The 21,202-nt window shown below is 44.1% G+C and overlaps 1 protein-coding gene across 1 annotated transcript in view; it reads right to left on the bottom strand.

The window, feature by feature from the left end:
- Positions 1-11,577: 11,577 nt before the first annotated feature.
- The window catches only part of LOC137570862 (cytochrome P450 1B1-like), a 35,902-nt gene continuing 26,277 nt past the window's right edge, over positions 11,578-21,202 (bottom strand). The window contains exon 3 of the mRNA XM_068279570.1: positions 11,578-14,772. Within this exon, the coding sequence (XP_068135671.1) occupies positions 14,190-14,772 (583 nt within the window). The 3' untranslated portion in view covers positions 11,578-14,189. The remainder of the gene's footprint in view (positions 14,773-21,202) is intronic.

Below are 21,202 nucleotides of genomic sequence, written 5' to 3'. Positions count from 1 at the left end.
GCAGGGGGAGCTCGTCATCAGAAACAGCTGGTGGCAGTGTCCTGCGCCAGCTAACATGCCCTTCAACGTCAGCTGCTGATGCCACCATAGTTCCATCACCCCAGGGGGGCTCAGCGGTTTGGAAATTTTTTAGTGTGTCTGCCAACGATCAGAGTAATGCCATCTGTTCTCTCTGCCTCCAAAAATTGAACCGTGGAAAGGCCAACACCCACGTAGGGACAACTGCCTTACGAAGGCACATGGAGAAAAGGCACAAACTGCAATGGGAAGAGCACCTGAGCAAAAGCAGCACACAAAAGCAAAGCTACCCTCATTCTCCTCTTCCTCCTTTAGGTGCAGCATCTTCAGCCGCTTTCTCCCTTGTACCTTCACAGCCACCCTCCTCCACTCCACCTCTGCCCTTGAGCGGTTCCTGCTCCTCTGCCCACAGCAGTCAGGTGTCCGTGAAGGAAATCTTTGAGCGGAAGAAGCTAATTTCTGCCAGTCACCCCCTTGCCCAGCGTCTGACAGCAGGGTTGGCGGAACTGTTAGCTTGCCAGCTGTTACCATACCAGCTGGTGGACTCTGAGGCCTTCCGTAAATTTGTGGCCATTGGGACACCTCAGTGGAGGATACCAGGCCGCAATTATTTCTCTAAAAATATGATACCCAAACTGTACCGTGGAGTTGAGAAGCAAGTGGTGTTATCTCTGGCACACAGCGTTGGGTCAAGGGTCCACCTGACCACGGATGCCTGGTCTGCCAAGCATGGTCAGGGCAGGTACATTACTTACACAGCCCATTGGGTCAACCTAGTGACCGATGGCAAGCAGGGAGTACGTGGCTCTGCAGCGGACCAAATTGTGACACCTCCACGGCTTGCAGGCAGGCCACCTGCCACCTCCTCTCCTTCTCCTCCTGATACATCCTCTTCGCTACCATCCTCCTTGGCTGAATGGCAGTTCAACTCTACTGGTGCTGCGATCTCCTCTGCAGCTACACAGCCCCATCTCCCCAGTGCCTATACTGCATGCCAGGTACGATGGTGACATGCCATCTTAGACATGTCTTGCCTCAAAGCAGAGAGTCACACTGGACCAGCTCTTCTGGCTGCTCTTAACAAACAGGTGGATCAGTGGCTGACCCCGCACCAGCTGGAGATCGGCAACATGGTGTGTGACAATGGCAGCAATCTCCTTTCCGCTTTGAATTTGGGAAAGCTGACACATGTACCCTGCATGGCACATGTGCTCAATCTAGTAATTCAAAGATTTATGTCAAAGTACCCAGGCTTAGAGGACGTTCTGAAGCAGGCCAGGAAGTTGTGTGGGCATTTCAGCGGTCTTACACGGCCATGACACGCTTTGCGGACATTCAGCGGAGAAACAACTTGCCGGTGAGACGCTTGATATGTGATAGCCCGACTCGCTGGAATTCGACCCTGGTCATGTTCTCTTGCCTGCTAGAACAGGAGAAAGCTGTCACCCAGTACCTGTACAATTACAGTAAAAGGACACAATCTGGGGAGATGGGGATGTTCTGGCCCAACAACTGGACACTGATGCAAAATGCATGCAGGCTCATGCGGCCATTTGAGGAGTTGACCAACCGGGTGAGTCGCAGTGAGGGCATCATCAGTGACTTGATCCCGTATGCTTACTTCCTGGAGCGTGCCGTGCGTAGAGTGGTGGATCAAGCTGTGGAGGAGCGTGAAGAGGAACAGTTATGGGACGAACAGTTGTGGGAACAATTTTCAACAGAACCAGATGTTTCTTCAACACCTGCGGCAGCACAGAGGGGGGAGGAGGAGAAAGAGTAGTGTGGGGAAGAGGAGTCAGACTCGAATGATGAGGAAGGTGTTTCTTTGGAGGAGGAAGAGGCGGCGGCAGAAGAACAACTGCAGCAGGCATCGCAGGGGGCTTGTGCTGCTCGACGTTCCCGTGGTATTGTTCGTGGCTGGGGGGAGGAGAAGAACTTACCTGACGTCACTGAGGAAGAGCAAGAGGAGATGGATAGTACGTCTGCATCCAACTTTGTGCAGATGGCGTCTTTCATGCTGTCCAGCCTGTTGAGGTAACCCTGTATAAAAAAACACAAGGGGAATGAGCTTTACTGGGTGGCCATGCTACTAGACCCTCGGTATAGGCACAAAGTGGTGGACATGTTACCAACTCACCTGAAGGCAAAAAGGATGCAGCACATGCAGAACAAGTTGGCAACTATGCTTTACAATGCGTTTAAGGGTGATGTCACAGCACAACGCAATAAAGGTACCACTGCCAGTAATCCTTCTCCCATGTCCACGCAGGAAAGGAGAGGACACTCCACGATCTCATGGTGATGTCGGACATGTGAACATTCTTTAGTCCAATGCCTCACCTTAGCCCTTCCGGATCCACCCTCCACCAACGCCTGGACCAGCAGGTAGCTGACTACCTGGCCTTAAGTATGGATGTAGACACTGTGTGCAGCGATGAACCCTTGGACTACTGGGTGCGCAGGCTTGACCTGTGGCCAGAGCTGTCCCAATTTGCCATCCAACTTCTGCCTTGCCCTGCCTCAAGCGTCCTGTCAGAAAGGACCTTCAGCGCAGCTGGAGGCATTGTCACTGAGAAGAGAAGTCGCCTAAGTCACAAAAGTGTTCAGTACCTTACCTTTATCAAAATTAATGAGGCATGGATCCCGGAGGGCTACTGCCCGTCCGAAGACTAAGTCAGTCCCCACACACAGCATCTCTGCCTGCACGCCATGTGACTGACTGCCTGCCCCAAGTCTAAGTCTCTTCCCACACAGCACCTCTGCCCGCAGGCCGCTTGACTGCCTTCTCCGCTACCACCAACAGGGTCCAGGACTCCAGGTGGATTCCTGAATTTTTTAGGCCGCTATAATAATTTTTCTGGTGGGTGTACATGCCTGTCTGATTTTTCTGGCTGCACTGCGGCTGCAGCAACAAAACAAAAGGCATGTACATGTGCCCATTCCACTTCGTGATCATTACCTTGCCACGGTGAAGGGGCTTGCATATCACAATGAAGCAATGGCCGCCGGCTATATTTGTGTCTCGGGGGGTGGCACACCAAAGATAATAAGGTCATTGCTTCATTGTGGACAGATCAAATTTGATCAGCTGGGCAGTCACTGTTCTGTCATTCAGCTACCTCAGCCCGGTGACCATATGGGCTGGAAAGCCGCCATCACCTGCACGTTTCGTCATGGTGTGCACCAGTCCAGCATGGCCATCACTACACAAACAGCTGTTTGGAGTCACTGCATACCTTTCACTGAATCTTTGACTGCACATTGTATTATACCTGGCAGTCAGTGCATACCTTTCACTTGAATGGATGGCAGACTTGCCCTCCATAACAGATTCTCGTTACAGGTAGTATCAGTGTCATATACAGCAGGGCCTCGAAAGTCCTCCTTTTGGTGACTACCTCGGGACGTGCATGCCATGCCTGCTGCCATCCTTGGATGCGTGGTAGCCGTTCCTGGTCCTTTGCCAACAGCGTGCCTGCTGCCTTCCTTGGATGTGTGGTGGTGGTAACTGTTTCTTAGGCTCCCACTCCGTACCGGAATCAAACCAGGATTCCCCGGCCATTACCCGTGGTCACTCACAATGGCAGACTTGCCCTCCATAAAAGATTCTTGATGCAGGTACTGAACAGCAAGCAGAACAAATATTTAAAAAAATAGATGTAAGCTTTAACAATGGTAGAGAAAGAACCATTGAAAGTTGATAAGGCAGTCAGACATTACCTGACATCACTAAGTGAGGAAGAGCAATCTCGCCATGGTGCGCACCAGTCCAGCACGGCCGTCACTACGCAAACAGCTGTTTGCGGTGCGTTACACAGTGAGTTTGGTGTGTCAGTGTGAAGCAGTACTCTAATTACACTCCCTGATTGATGTATACACATGCAAGATGTTTTAAAGCATGTTAGGCCTGCAATTTAGCATTCGATGTGATTTCTGCCCTCAAAACGTTGCTTTGCGTCAAATCCAGATTTTTGGCATCAATCCCACTCCGCCATGCCCCCCTCCAGGCAGGGGCGTAACTAGAAATCACTGGGCCCCCCTGCGAATATTTGGATGGGGCCCCCCCCATAGGTGCCAAATAATCGTAATGGGGCAGCGTTTCACTGTAAATTAATTGTAAAGTGGGCAGCATTTTACCAGACAATCGTAATGTGGGCCAGAAAATCGTAATGTGGGCAGAGTTCACTAGAAAATCGTAATGTGGGCCTTTAGAAAATCATAATGTGGGCAGAGTTCACCAGAAAATCGTAATGTGGGCAGAGTTCACCAGAAAATCGTAATGTGGGCACCAGTCACCAGAAAATCGTAACGTGAGCAGCAGTCACCAGAAAATTGTAACGTGGACAGCATACACCAGACAATCGTAATGTGGGCAGCGTTCACCAGAATATCGTAATGTGGGACAGAAAATCGTAATGTGGGCAGAGTTCACCAGAAAATCGTAATGTGGGCAGCGTTCACCAGAAAATTGTAACATGGACAGCATTCACCAGACAATCGTAACGTGGGCAGTGTTCAACAGAAAATCGTAATGTGGGCCAGAAAATCGTAATGTGGGCAGCAGTCAGTCACCAGAATATCATAATGTGGGCAGCACACACCAGAAAATCCTAATGTGGGCAGCAGTCACCAGAAAATCCTTATGTGGGCAGCAGTCACCAGAAAATCCTTATGTGGGCAGCAGTCACCAGAAAATCGCAATGTGGGCAGCAGTCACCAGAAAATCGCAATGTGGGCAGCAGTCACCAGAAAATCCTAATGTGGGCAGCAGACACCTGAAAATCGCAATGTGGGCAGCAGACACCTGAAAATCGCAATGTGGGCAGCAGACACCTGAAAATCGTAATGTGGGCAGCAGACACCTGAAAATCGTAATGTGGGCAGCAGACACCAGAAAATCGCAATGTGGGCAGCAGACACCAGAAAATCGCAATGTGGGCAGCAGACACCAGAAAATCGCAATGTGGGCAGCAGTGACCAGAAAATCGCAATGAGGGCAGCAGTGACCAGAAAATCGTAATGTGGGCAGCAGACACCTGAAAATCGTAATGTGGGCAGCAGACACCAGAAAATCGCAATGTGGGCAGCAGTGACGAGAAAATCGCAATGTGGGCAGCAGTGACCAGAAAATCGCAATGAGGGCAGCAGTGACCAGAAAATCGTAATGTGGGCAGCAGACACCTGAATATCGTAATGTGGGCAGCAGACACCTGAAAATCGTAATGTGGGCAGCAGACACCAGAAAATCGCAATGTGGGCAGCAGTGACCAGAAAATCGCAATGTGGGCAGCAGTGACCAGAAAATCGCAATGAGGGCAGCAGTGACCAGAAAATCGTAATGTGGGCAGCAGACACCTGAAAATCGTAATGTCAGCAGCAGACACCTGAAAATCGTAATGTGGGCAGCAGACACCAGAAAATCGCAATGTGGGCAGCAGACACCAGAAAATCGCAATGTGGGCAGCAGACACCTGAAAATCGTAATGTGGGCAGCAGTGACCAGAAAATCGTAATGTGTGCAGCAGACACCTGAAAATCACAATGTAGGCAGCAGACACTAGAAAAAAAAATGCACCTGTTAAAAAAAAAACAAAAAAAACAATTCACTTACCTGACAGAAGTCTTCTCCTCTCCCGGCATCTGGCTCGCAGCTCCCCGAGTCCTCCTGCAGCACATCTCCCGCGCTGACAGGCAGAGTGCAGGGCTACGACAAGATGGCTGCCGAAGCCCTGTACTAGAGACACAAATAGTCTCCAGTGCAGGGCTTCTTCGGCGGCCATCTTGCCGTAGCCCTGCTCTGCCTGCCGGAGACTATGCAGGCTACTGGAGCGGGGCTGCGGGGAATGAACTGGCGCAGCGTCTATTAGACGCTGCGGCCAGTTGAGCACCTTGCTGGGGGGTCCAGAGCAGCGCTCCCCCCACGCACAGTGAGCGGGCCCCAGAGCAGCCCCGGGCCCCCCTGCGGCTGAGGGGGTCGCATCCCCGGTAGGTACGCCGGTGCCTCCAGGTGTTAGACCCCTTGAAACATCTTTTCCATCACTTTTGTGGCCGGCATTACATGTTTCTAGTTTTCAAAGTTCGCCTCCCCATTGAAGTCTATTGCGGTTCGCGAAAGTTCGCACAAATCGAACGTTTGGCGAAGGTTCGCAAACCTAAAATCGGAGGTTTAGGCCATCTCTAGTGACCAACTGTGCAAAGTTTGCAAACCCTGCCATTAACAGTGTAAGAATGGCTGTAGTTTACATGTTCCCAGTGAAATTTGTATTTGTCTCCGCCCACTTTTTGGTTGTGGGGATAAAAAGTATCCTATATGTTATTCCAGGTAATGTGCTATGCCTGTGCCAAATTTCATTCAAATCCGTTCATCCATTGCTGCGTGATTGAGTAACAAACATCCAAACATTCCTATTTATATTAGTGAGATACTGTAATTTCTCTCTGTGGGTATATTTCTGTGACAACAATAACACAAACTTCTTCACTAACCTTTCAGCAATGATAACTCTGGTCTGATGTAAACAATGACCATCTACTAGCAGACCATTTGTAAAAATCTAGTTGAGGTTTGCCAAATCACATGATGCCCAGCTCAAGTAAATAAACCATCAAAGCTGCAGCTGGCCGGGAGATTTTGTACCATGATTGGGACTGTATGCAAACAGTTTGAGCAATACGTTTTGAATCAGGATGATACCATTGATTCCAAACTGCTTGCTTTTACTGATGGCTAACATGGTACAACACTCATGCAAACAGTTTGGCAACACAAATATACAAAATAAAACTTAAAACACTACAATACACTTATTAACAGAATTGCAATATTTTATTTCTTTACAGAATTTATACATTCGATACGGTTTTTAACTTATATGATGCTATCCTTAGGACATATATTTCTAATTTTTTTAAAATATTATGGTGTTGGTTGTATTCAAATCAAATAAAAAAATTGTCATCATAAAGGAGGGTTAAAGTGAGCTAATCTATACAGAGTAAAAGGACCCAATCCCCCAGGCAACATTGCTGGGCTGAGGCTGTATGTACAGACGTGTAGTTAGCCTATAGCCTGATGACGTGGTCTGTTGCAATGGGGGGGGGGGAATGGGTGATGGAGCAGCGAAATTGTGATGTCACACGGCAGGCTAGGTGAGCAGGAGAACAAAGCTATCACCTACCGCTTAGACAAATGAATCTGCCTGGTGGATCAATGGCAGGGCTGCAGTTGTGAGTCGGGGGCTGCTGTACACACAACCATATTATCAGTCGCCTCAGCTGGCGTTAGTAATGGTAACATTACTGTGGGCTCCCTGCGCATGGCAACTTTACTGCAGTGTAGTGCATCAGGACCATGGTGTGGTGCAATTATCCAGTGTGGAACAAGAATAACAGCAACAAGAAGTAAACAAAAAATGATGATCTTCTACATTGAGAAGGTTCTGCACCCTAAAAGTTGAGTGTATATATCGGTTCCTTCCCTCTGAAAGTTCAGATGTAAGCACCTGCTGGATCCTCAATTTAAGTAAGGGCCCTCTCACACTACCTCCATTGCGTTGTAGAATAATTCTGCATGCCAACTCACTGTCCATACAATTCTATGGGTGTCCCTGTGATCTTGCCACCGGGAGACTTGGGCACAGGATACAGCCGGTATATGGCTTATCCTGCTGCTGCTCAAGTCCCGGTGGTGTTAATTACTATTAATGATGTAATTCGGCTTCCAGCTATTGCTGGAGGTGGAATAAAGTGTTTTAAAAGTAACTACAGCTCCATCTTCTGATGGCGCCAAAGTTACTCACTGTGCTCCGCTATAGCCGTAATTCCTATTACGGTCTACGGTGGTGGCGGCTGCACCCAAATCTCCTGCACTCGTTCTGTGGGGCTGATCACATTTCTGTGTTGTAACAGGCTGTGTTATTCTAACTTGCTGCAGGCAAGCTTTGAATTTAAGTCTATGTCCAGACTCCATTGTAGCTCACACTCATTATAAAGCAGGCTTTATGCAAAGCACACAATGAGACTCCAGCTTTAAAGAAATTCTAACCAACTTTCCAACCAGATAAATATTTGTGGTGCATGGGTTCTACTTAAAATGTATGTTCACTAAAACAGAGATACAGAGAATCTGAGTCTGACTCATACTGTAAATATATTATGCTCCCAAATTTAGGGTGTGCTGAAGTATTTATAGGGTCAGGAGAGGAATGATAAGCAATACAGATAAACAAGCAAGAAATAAAGTAAAACTGAGGAAGCAGCAGGGAAGATGTTAGAAGCACATTTTTCAAACGGATTAGAACATACTGTAGCTTGTTTATTGCCAGTAAATGAACAGTAACAGCATATCATGAGGTGGCACTCCAGTATTTTAAAATGGGGTTCAGATCCATAATGCCAGTATATTTATTATTTGCAATATTGATCAGGATCCCATTGTAAGACATTTTAAGCACATATACCATATATTCCGGCGTATAAGACGACCCCCCAACTTCTCTAGTTAAAATATAGAGTTTGGGAAATACTCGCCGTATAAGACTACCCCTCTTCCAACGCACACCAAATAAAAATTAAAAAAAATATCATACACTGATGCTATGTATGAACAGATACTGGTTCTGTACTGTATGTGCTACTCAGTATATAGGTGATTGACTGGTTGGATTGGTCAACTCTCCCTGTCTCCCTGTTTATCAAAGCGGTGTAGAAGATTGTGCTGTGCCCATAAAACACGCCTTTTTCACCCTTCTGGCCCGCCCTTGTATCCTATTTACCTCCTTCTCTGCCTCTCAGATCTCGCACATGTGCGCCTGCGCCGCTTCACTACAGTCCTCAGCAGCGAGATCTGAGAGTCGGTAACAGGATAAGACGTATCACCCGGCATCAATGACACCTGGCGTATTAGACGACCCCTGACTTTTCAGAAGATTTTCAAGGGTTAAAAAGTAGTCTTATATGCCAGAATATACAGTAAGTACACTAACATTATAAGAAAGCAGGAGTGTATGGGGTAATGGAGCCCCATGTGCTGATACAATAAAAATGTATATTCACAATATATATTTACACTTTTATACTTAAAAAATAAACTAGTATATCAAGATGTCAACATGGGATCAACATATATCTAACATAAAAATATCTAATAAAATTCCAGTTATAATTGACAAGAAAACAGTGTAATAGCTTACATAAAGCATTGTGCTATTCTAACACAAAGCTACTGTATATAAAATGCATGGTTATATCATATAAATGTATGAGATTCACAGATGTGTGCTAAGTTCAAAAAGAGTAATCCAGGGATACTGGCTGGAGCCAGAGGTCTTATTGGTTTATTAAAACAGCCAGCATGATTTTTCATTACAACAATTACAAATAATTGTTTTTAATAAGATACTGAAAAAAAAAATCACAGGTTAGTAGCAGTTTGATCAAACTGTGATTTTTAGCTTATAATTAGGTAGCTAAGTATGTTATATATACCGTTATGTTATTCATTTATTTTTATTTATTTTTTGTGTTTTTTTTTTTTTGTTTTTTGTTTTTTTTTTGAAGCCTGATAATTGAGGCATTTCTAAAGCTCCACGTTTAATTTGCTGTTCCAGTGAAATTATTTTAGCTATTAGGAAGAAGTTCTGTACTTTTTGTCTTGTTTATTTTATATTTTATTTTTTTTGTTTAGGGCTGAGTATTATTTCACTGGACAGCGGTCTCATCTTCTGACTGGGACTCTGGGGACTGCTGATAACAGGTAGAGTATTTGTGTTATTCAGATAAAGTTTATGGAGATTTAGAAACAATAGGAAAGCAAAAAAAGGGGCTAAAAAAGACCGAAAAACACTCCTACTAAAAATGCAACAATCAGTATAATTTGCCTTCTTAAAACAGAAGGTATTTCACATAATTCAGTTTTAAGTGAGCAACTTTTGTTTCCCAGGATGCATCACTTCTGAATATGCATACAGACTGTTGCAGACTTTCTGGCCCTCATCAGTGCATGGCAGGGATTGATGTGGCTCTATGGGATAGGGGTTTGGACCAGTACTACAGAATACCCAGAGAGCTCATGGTGACCCAGAACCACTAGGAAAATATAAAGGGCTAAAAGAGACCAAAAGCAGATACTCAAACAATTTTCAGACAAAAAATGCTGTGAGAAATACATGAAGACACAAGACTTTATTACATGTTAGTTTTGGCACTGAAGAGAACGTTTGTAACTTAAGGTCCGTACACACGCCGGACTGCAGGCAACGACGGGTCCGTCGTCACCTCCCGCTGAGTGGGCGTTCCAGCGACAGTCCGGCGTGTGTACAGTCTGTCTGCAGACTGATACGGCTGTTTCTGAGCGATCCGCCCGGCGGATCGCTCAGAAACAGCCGTATCAGTCCGCCGACAGACTGTACACACGCCGGACTGTCTGCTGAAAACCCGCCCAGCGGGAGGGGACGACAGACCCGTCGTTGCCTGCAGTCGGGCGTATGTACTAAACTCAGACAATACATACTATCTGTAGGGTCCTTCCAGCTGATACCGTGCTAAAGCTTGGAAAAGTACCACAAATAAAGGCATAAACAGTCACCCCAGGCATGTTTAGACTTCACTGATAAACCGGTTTCAGAGTGTACGTTTAGATGATCTTTTGAGATTGTTTCATGGCAATAATGGCTGCTCATAATTGCTGGAAGATTTTGCCCCCAGCTGTAGCCATTGTAAGTTAACTGTTTCAGGTTAGAATGGATGGAATGGAAGTGGACTGCTATATTATCTTAACAGATCTAAAGCTGAAGAATAGAATAATTACTGTAGCAGTATGTACTTTGGAAATGTTACAATTTATGTCAAATAACAGAACAAAGAGAACTACAAGGTGCATTTGGCACTAATTGATTGCATTTTAATATTTTTAATATTAATTATATATATTTTTTCATAATATTGTTAATTTATTTTTATAAACTATGAAAATATAAAACATTTTAAATCTAAGGACCACTGACACAAAGAAATTGTAAAATGTAAAATACATTTTGAGAAATACATGCAAGATATACATGTCTCACACAGTAAAATGCATTATATTTTTTTTTCCAGATCTGATTTTGGACTAGTCCATCTCTTCATGTGGGATTCTTATTGTTTCCTTTACAAACATTTCTGGGAAGGATCGATGCAAAAATGCTGGCCTGCCCACTTATTTGCACACATGTTGGTGGCTAGACTGTAAAAAGTGCCATCCAGTAAAGGCTTTTAAAATATAGAGAAAAAAACTGAGAATCTCTCATGAGGAGATGGCCTAGTCCAAAACCTATCCAATCAATCACATTTTTCTTACCTACTGTAACTGACATTAGGAAATTTAGGGAAAAAAATAGTGCATTTTATTCGGTGACAAATCTTATTCATGCATTTACATTATACATTTTTTTGTGGATTTAATATTAAATATTTGTTTCAGGCTCCACTCACTTGTGGTAGTTTTATATGTAGAAAGGAATATTATTTTCCTGCTATAATAAACAGATCTACATAAAAGTATTCAAATAAAGCAAGAAAAGTAAAACGGGATTCAAGTTTATCAGGTACAATTCATTTTGAGTGATATTTTGGCTTGGGAGTTGCAGAAAAGTAATTTTAAACATAAGGTGATTTAAGTTGTGTGAATCAACTCCAATGTGAGGGAACTTATCTGACTGGCAACCCCTAACTGTCTATTTAAAAAGAAGAATGTATAGGTCTGGTGTGGATCTATCACATGCAGTATACTAAAAAATAATCCATAAACTAACCTCTGTACAAAATCATGATACTTGTGAAAATACATTTGAAGATTAGCCTAATCTATAAGTGTCGTTTGACAATGCTCATCTTCTGTGTAGGTACAAAGGTTGATTAAGGAACACTTATCTTGATATACAGTCAAACCTTGGATTAAGAGTAATTTGGTTTGAGAGCGCTTTGCAAAACAAGCAAAAAATATTGTGAAATTCTGGCTTGATATACAAATATCCTACCCATAGGGGAGGTTTGCAACGCAGTGTGCAGTTGAAGTTGGGGGGGTTGGTGGCTGGGGAAACACCATTACTTACCTATGGGGGGTTGCTGCACAAGCGGAGATCCATGTGGAATGTGCCATGTTCCCCAGTGAGCATCCGCAGCAACCAAAAGCTCAAAGTCTCCACCTGTACAGCGTGCTCCCAGTAGCCACGTTGAATGCCAAAGGACAAAGTACATACATGTGAGTACATGATGTAGTCCATAGATGAGTATATCACCCGTACTTGCATCTACAGACTACATATTAAAGTACACATTGCGGCATGCATTGAGGTGGCTGGGAGCGCATTAGACAGGTGATCACTGCAGATATCCCCTAGGGAACATGGCACACTCCACACGGATGGTGGGATAGAAGAGCAGCCCCCCATAGGAAAGCAATGGTATACCCCGGCACCCTGAATTACAAACCTCCGTTACGGGAGTGATCATTGTAAAAAAAAAAAAAAAAAAAAGGGATCAGTGTCCTGTAAGACTACATTTGATAGATAATCTTCCTCTGAGACAATCATTTGGGGCTGTCTACCATGTGCACCAAGAGTCTACCATGTGTACTATGATGTATTTTGTGATCTGCATTCTGGGGGTCGATAAAGGTCTAGCAACAAATGATCAAATTTGTTTTTTTAGTTCCTCGTGCTGTGGGACGCCACATGCGTATTCACTGTCTCTCTTTCCTTCTCCATAGAACAGCACACGGTTCTGTTCTGTAGCCGGGCGCTGTGTCTATACAGTGGTGGTTCCCAAGTCCATAGCCTAATGACTGATTAACAATAAAAACTGAGCGTGTGTGTACCTTACTTGTGAGCAATCTCAGATTGAGAGAAATTGACAAAAGTAGGCTTCCTGCCATTGAAGGATTTTTATTTCCTAAAAGATTAGATAGCATTCTGCAAATAGGATTTTGAGATGGGGAAATCCAATTGATTCACATTTTGGGGAGAAGTGAAGGTGATAATGGACACCAAAGGAAATGGAAATAGAAGTCGGGAGCTTTTTGCTAATCTAATAAGCTATGCTTTTATTTTAAAGAAAGTGGGAACCTTCCAAAATACTGCTGCAATCTCATTTTATTCTACTACCATAGTACAATCTACATTTTTTTTATAAAGCCCTTTAACATGAACCTAAGCCCAGCTGGATATGAAATAAAATATAGGCCTGAGTTGCAAATTGTGCCTGCCCCTTCTAATATAAGCTTGAATTGCAAATTGTGCCTGCCTCCTTCTTTCCTCACTAAAGTGTTCAAAATGGCCAACTGTGACCATCTCTAGTGTTGTGATATTGGCACTCAAGTGACAATTGGCCAATGGGAGCAGCTTAGTGAGACAGGAAGGTAAGGGCACCATTTATGACCCAGACCTGGGTGTCACTACATAAGCAGTTTGAAACAGTTTTAGACCTTCTTCAGGGTCTGCACACATTTTTCACATTTTCTCCATTCATCTTTTTCATAATTTAATAATCATTCTTATAGTTATGACTTTAAATAACCAACAAACACTTGTAGCATACACTGAACAGACTTCATACACTGTCAATGCTCAGTACATCTCCCATGAGTATGATCTTATAGCAGGTTTTTGTTGCAGTCTGTGACCCAGTTAGTTTTTCTTTTTTCTGTGGTGTTAATGAGGACAGGATTTTGAGCAGAATCTCGTCCACAGAGACAAGGACAACAATTACAACCTAACAAGTGTTCTTATGCCTCTCTCATCTTAGTGACGATTTTGAGTTCCGTGAAAAACATCCTACCTAGATATGGCTGCAAATCTGACTCCCAGTTCATTTATTGAGGGTCATTAAAGGCAAGATTTGAATAGGACAGCATTCAGTGCATTGTCAGATAACAGTTTATGGAAATCAATAGTACAGAATATTCTTAGAATGTCTTTAGATTCTATTTTTATTTTATTACTGCAGTTGGTATTTTGGTTTCCTAAATGAACTTGGTGAAGGTATCACAAACGTGTTCCAAATGTATACTCTGTGAGACACAGTACTTGCATTTTTGCTTTGTCTGCAAACAGCTAAACAACATTTATTATAGGCATTCATTGTAGTGCACCATTTTGTTTCTAGTGATCATGGATTTGAAAAAAGTGAGCACTTTACTCCTCCAGTTTAAGTGCAAGCACAGCGTTATTCAGCAAGTCCATATTGCCATCCCGCAAACTCATACTGACTGTGAATGGCTTAGGCTTAAGGCTCAGACCATGGTCACATTGCTGGTTGAGATTCTCTTCTGGGTTGGCAGTGAATGTGCATTGGTGCACCAGGATAGATGAAAACAGGAAGAGCTGCATCTTGGATAATGCTTCTCCTATACACCTTCGTTTCCCCACTGAGAAGATCATCACACTGCTCGCTAAATCTTTGTCCAGAAATCCACTGTCATCTAAGAATCTGTTTGGGTCAAATTCTTCTGGATTGGACCATTTGGAAGAATCATGATTAACTGACCACTGATTGACAAACACCACTGTGTCTTTAGGGATATTGTAGCCCATCAGGTATGTGTCTTTTGTCGTTGCGTGTGGAATGGTGACCGGGACGAAGCTGCTGAAGCGCATTAGTTCATAAAGGAATGCCATGACGAAGGGTAGGCTGGCCTGATCATCAATGCAAGGTAAGCGGTCTCTGCCAATATTTTTGTCCACTTCACACTGCATCTTCTTCTGCACCTCTGGATATCTGCGAAAGGAAAAAATAAATAATACACTTATTGACAAAACATAATACACTTACATGACAAAATAACACTACAATGCATACTTCATACACTATACACTAGTTCTCTTCTGCTGCTGAGCACATCTGTACACTTCAACAGTGGGTATAAATCTGCCAGTATTTGAAGCCACCGGTCACCCTCCCAGATTTTTCATGGCTAGTAAAACTGAATAGACTAACACTTGAATGTTTTCTGCTGAAATCTATTGAAATGGAGTTTTTCCTGTGTGGTATGAATCGATCATTAACCAATCAAATTCTAATCAGGCAGGTATCGAGTGGCTTGCCATATCAGACCAAAATCAACCTCAGTATGGAAAGCTTGTAAGCTCCCGGGGCTTCTCTGGCGACAACACATCTTTACGTTGGAAAGTTTTCATCAACAGTTATCTTCTAAGGCTTGTACACAACTGCAACTATTCCGCCCAAATCTCATTTAAACTTGGTCTGTTGGATGACAGTTTGGAGTATGTACACTGGCAAAAGACAACTCATAACATGCGATTTGCCTAATCTAACCGGAGGATTAACCTACCCAACTATCATGTAGGTTGGCCATGTGTGTTCAAGTAGTTTGAATAACTTGTTGTTTTTGAATGCGGACTTGTTGGTGTGCATGCTGTATGTAAATGAGTTGGTTGTTTAGTTGATCAGCGCATGTATACATACTTGTCGTATAAACAAGTCGTGCGGCTGATCATGTTCTGCAGTTGGTTGTGCATTAAAGAGTACCTATGGCGGATTTTATAGAGACTATAGGATATGTTCTCTGTCCAATGATATGCTGTTGTGTCCTTCTGGTGCCACTGCCAGTCCACCTGGGCTCTGCTGCCCCCCTTCCCAAACCTAGCAACAGGCTAATGTGATTGTCCTCCTTCTAGCCATCAATCACCTGTCCCCCGCCTCCTCCATTGCCTCGCTTTCCCACCTCCGGCATCTATGCCGTGGCGCAGGAAGTACTTCCAGGACGCGGCCATCTTGGATTTCTTGCGCCAGTGATCGGAGGATGAAGGGCTGCAGAGGATAAACGGTGCCACGGAGAGCGGCGTGGCGTGGCGCACATTGATCCGGGAAGCAGTATGGAGGAGGTAGTAGGTTTTTTTTCTTCAAGCCGCCTTGGGTTTTCTTTAAGTTGCATGTGTGTGTCTTTAAAGGGTTCCCAAAGCCAAAAAAGAAATAAAATGGTATACTTCCCTCCATAGTGGGAAGCCTCCGGATAGTCAAGATGGTTTCCTGATCCTCCAGTTCACTGAATTAGCTTAGGGACCCTCTGAGCATATACGACAAGGTGTCGAATATATTCTCGTGGCCTATTCTGGTTCGTGTATTGGCGCACTGAGCAGGCATAAGTATGGCCTCCGCATGTGCAGTAGCACAGAGCCACTCGTGCACGTCTTTTTCCTCAGTGCATGCGCAGGTCTATGCAACTGCGAAGGCATGGCCCATACTTGGTTGGTAGTGCAGCCACACAAAAAAAAAGAAGAGGGTCCCGGTGAGAAGCAGTGGGTTGGAGGAGGATCAGCGAAGCCTCTGGACCTTACAGATGCTTTACTCTACTGAGGTGAATATCTACCTTTACTTCCCACCCCCCCCCCCCCCCCTCCCAGGTTTGCTTTTAAGGTAGCCATGCATCTAGTGATGATGAGCAGATTTGGCCAAGAGACAAATCTCTCTCTAATCGAATCTGAATAGAGAAAGATCTGCCGGCTGCTCATATACCGCAGGCCGATCCCAATTTCCTGCAAAAACCGATCAAGAATCAGCCTTGTGACACCGCATCTGCTGCCTCGCCGACCCAACGCTGTCCTCCTAATATTTAATGTGGTCCCCGGTGCCCAGTGCACTCTATATATTTCCTGTCTATGGCCTCTGCTCCGGGCACCCTCCGCTGTCAATACACGCGCCCTAAAAGGTTGCCTAGGAAAGCAGTAGAGCAAGCCGGCCCTACATCTTGCAGCATGTTCGTTATAATAATCGAATTGAAAGGTTGATAGGCCGCCAAGTCCCCGATGTATGGGCACCTTAAGTCTGTAGGTATTGTTACACCACCAGAAATAGAGCTGTAGACTTTGCTGTGTACCTGACTCGGGAAGAGTTCAGCAAAGTTTATCAGCATTACAAGGTGTGTGGCTGAGTTTCTTTGAACAGAAAGATACACAGAAAAACTTGCTCAGACAGACCAGAAGTAATTCAGCCTCTGGCAGTAAAAACGCCACTTCCACTCTAAAGTCAACAAGAAGCCGAGTACTACATGTGCTTATGTCAAAGCACGCTTCCTGAGAGGGCGTGAAATGTACACAAGCTGTACTACGGCGGCCTACCCGCTCCCAACAAGTAATACAGTCCGTGACAGAAAGCTCAGCTCCTTTCCTCTCAGGATTCTCACTCCAACAAGGAGATCATTTTCCTATCACAGGTTAAAATCTGTCACGTTCTGCTGATACATGCATCTTCTTCAAATTCCATTCTTTTTTCTTCATCTAAATCCTGCAAATTCATATATTGCATTTTACAGCGCAGTGCATAGCTAGCTGTGCGTGTTCAGTAGACGACCACTTTTTTTTACATACTTATAGCCTGCTGCGTTTAAGCATGCCCCTTCTCTGTACTGCTCTTTTCATTATAAACAAGAACATACTTGCTGACCTGAGTTGTTATTGTTTGTGATAATACTCTGCTCTTCTGATTTCTTTCTGAAGTTGCACAGGTGAGCTAATCTGAAACACTGAGAAGGTGCTGTTGCAGTTACAAATGATAACCAGCAGAGGCTCTCATTGCCAGTGTTGGAGACTATGCAAGTTTAGCAGATGGGAAATGAGTATCAAGATAAACTGATGGCTACTGTGTAAAACTAAAAATCAAAGAGATCTGGTGCAAATACATGCCACATGTCTGAAGAATGCAAAGTGTATAGACTGTGGCGGTGGCACACCTTACTGTGGGTGCATAGCCTAAGAGGTGCTAAGCCCAAGCACCAGGTACATCAACAGTCAAATGAAGGTTAGGCTAGCACACCAGCTTCAAAGTGCAAGTATTTTCGTTTATTGCTTCATCAGCACAAAAAGTGACAATTGTTTCGGGGCCACGGCGGGTCCCCTTCTTCAGAATGTGCAGACAAACAAAAACGTCTGAAGAATGGATACAAGGGGACTGATGTAGGAAAGTGTGGTAATATTGCCGTGCACAGACGTTGCATAGCAATATTACCCTTATTACCGGCACTGTGTCCCGCGAGCTATGCTATAAGCGCGACCCACGGTACTCAGCTACTGTGACCACTGCTATATTAATGCACGTTACTAACAACGGTACCATTAGTAAAGCGCATTACCATAGCAACAGTTACACTAGTCGAGTACCGCAGGCCGCGCTAAGGGCTCTTTCACATTACATGACGCTTGCAGGAGCCGATTATCTGCAAGCGTTATGATCTACGGCGTGGCGTCAGGATGTTGCGGTGCGTGCGACGCTGATTAGTGGCGGGGGTTCTAATTCACCCGACGGGAAAACACCGGCGCCAAAACACCTTGGTTAACGCAAACTATTGCTTTACATCTTAACGCCAGAAATCAGCTCTGGTGTGAAAGAGTCTTAATAGCGTAACTCGCACTACACAGGGCCTATAGTAAAGATAATGTTGCCTTGCGATGACTGTGCACAGCAATATTACCACACTTTCCTGCATCAGGCCCATAGACGTCTGTCCAAAGCAGTTGTACCTGTCAAGTTTGTTCATTACAAATATGGATTGGTGTTAAATGGCCCACAGGAAATCTATGCTAACTTTATCAATCGATCAATCAATCAAATCAAAATCAATCAGTTTTCATCCACTGCCCATTCCTTCAAGACTGCAGAGCAGCAGACTTATGAAGGGAGCACACTCCACCAGCATTTTCCCTGCATCCAAAATCTCATTACAATGTACGTTAATGGGATGACTCACAAATGAACAACCTACAGCATAAAATTGCAAATTGAGTGTGATTTCCCATTGCAGAAAGTTCAGCTTCCATGGATGATGCACGAGTTAATATGCGCATTGCAAACTGAAAATTGTGCATGGAAACTGAAAATTGTGCATGGAAATACATATTTATTTTCTACTTTTATAGATGAGCTCTGGACCATACTACATTGTAAGAGGCGGTGTGGTCAAGCTACGGTACACCACCCTACGCAATCAGAACAAGAGAGAAGAGCGTGTCAGGACCTCTCCTCTAGGAGCCAATGGGTGGGGAAATGTGGCCTGCAGGTGGGAGGAGTCTATCTGCCAAGTGGGGAACTAATGGTCAAAATTAAGGTATTTGGGAGGTGTTATGTTGTTTTGTTTTTCTGTAATGTTAAAGTGCTCATTATAGACTAGTGGGAGTGATTCATAGTATAATTTTCTTCTTTGCTAATTACTTCTCAGGTATTTAAGGTTTTGATTGGCTAGCTGCAGTGAACTTTTTATCCTTGGATACAGCTGCTGGCAGATTTCCCGGAGTTTGTTGCTTCTTAATATCAAACTGCTGTGAATGCAAGCTCTCTCAGCGCGCCGCAAGCTTACAAGCAGTAAGCTGTGGGATCAGTGCTAATATTATGCCTTGTGATCACATTTAACAAGTCATTGGGCTTGATTCACTAAGAGAAATAGCATGCATTATCAAAGTTAACACCCCTTATCGAAATTAACACACATTATTAGAGTAGCATAGCGAGCGCTACGAAAGTGCAGGGGCTCAGAGCAGGAGGAGTGGAGCTCTTGTTATTGCCAATTAGCAGGCATAAGTTCGTAGTGCTCCCTATGCTACTCTGATAAAGCATGTTAACTTTGATAAGGTATGCTATTTGTCTTAGTGAATCAAGCCCATTGTCTTGGTGTGTAATGAATGATCCCAAATCATCACTTAACAAAATAAAACCTGTCAAGTCTGCAAGGTATTCTTTACAATATCTGCAACATTTTCGCTGAGTGTCATGTATGTTCCGAACAGCCATACCCCAGCATAATCCAGCAACACTGTCCTGGACTTGCTGATAACTTTTTGCAATTATGTGGTAAAATTTAAAAACACTCCCCTGGGTCACAGCAAACCATAGCAGTGTTCTCCCCAGGCTCTTTTAGCTGGGTGCTCCACCCGACTAATTTTGGTAACCACCAGGCTATCATCGGCTCGCCTCCTCATCCGCCTCTTATGCTGTAAGCAGAGTTGCGATGAGAAGCGCTGAACCTGTATTCTTCCCCACCCAGCTACTGTTTCATGCCACCCAGCTGGAAAAAAAACATTCTGGGGAGAACACTGCATAGTAAGAGTTGCTAAGTACAGGAAAGTTGGTCCTATATCTGTACACATTGTCCCAGATTTATTACAAAAATTTCACTGCAGATGCATTTACACGACTAACTACACGACTCCTATTATTCTGATGATGTTTAGAGATCCCCACTGTGCTTTGCAGTGTCCTAGGTGGTTGGGAATTCTGACAGGACACAGGACAGAAGAAAAGCCGAGAAATTCACCCTGTATGTATTTAGAGATCTAAGCTGGTCTTATTCCCCTTCATCTGTGTCAGCTCAGGAATCTTGACAACCTCAGCTAATTTGTAAACACAGGATGTTAACGCAATGTCTGCTTCTATGAAAGCAGGAAGTAGACACAATGCAGATTTATTGCAGGATTTCTATCAGCTGTAACAAAGAAATGTTTGTCTTTAAATATTATTATGCTGTTACTTATCTTTTAGAGCAGACAGGAAGTTCAGGTCCACTTTAAAGTGGCTGTACACATCAAATTGTTCCATTTGTAGGCTTATGCAAAAAAATGATCAATTGTTTACAAAAGTCAAATGAAATGTTTTCTCCAGTTGATGAATATTTCTCTAGCCCTGCAGTCTTAGTAAATCAGTCCCAGAGTCTCTTCACATACATGTGCTGCCCTCAGTGTCTTACTATTTCCTATATTCACTCTTCTGAATCGCATGCTGAATCACATACTTAACACACAGATACACACCAGTGACACTCAAAACAGATAAAACACTGAAACACAATATAGACATACCACTAACACACAACAGACATGCTATGATATGAGCACACAACAACAACACACAACATAGACCCACTAAATAATAAACAACAATAATATGCAGAACAGACATACAACACAGGCAAACCATTGTCACACATCACAGACACACCAATAAAATATACTACAAACACATTACTGACCAGCAACACAGTCAGGGTACGTTTCCACTAACGCGAATTTGCATGCGTTCCCCGCATGCAAATTCGCATAACCAATACAAGCGAATTAACCTGTGTCCACTTGTCAGGAAAACTGAGCGTTTTCTTGTGCAGGAAAAATCTGCACAGCAGAGCCATCCGAATTCGGACACCGCA

The sequence above is a fragment of the Hyperolius riggenbachi genome, chromosome 4 (genome assembly GCF_040937935.1).
Source record: "Hyperolius riggenbachi isolate aHypRig1 chromosome 4, aHypRig1.pri, whole genome shotgun sequence".
Classification (NCBI taxonomy): domain Eukaryota; kingdom Metazoa; phylum Chordata; class Amphibia; order Anura; family Hyperoliidae; genus Hyperolius; species Hyperolius riggenbachi.
The sequence above is the reverse complement of the archived record's forward strand: the minus strand, read 5'-3'. Positions and strand labels throughout refer to the sequence as shown.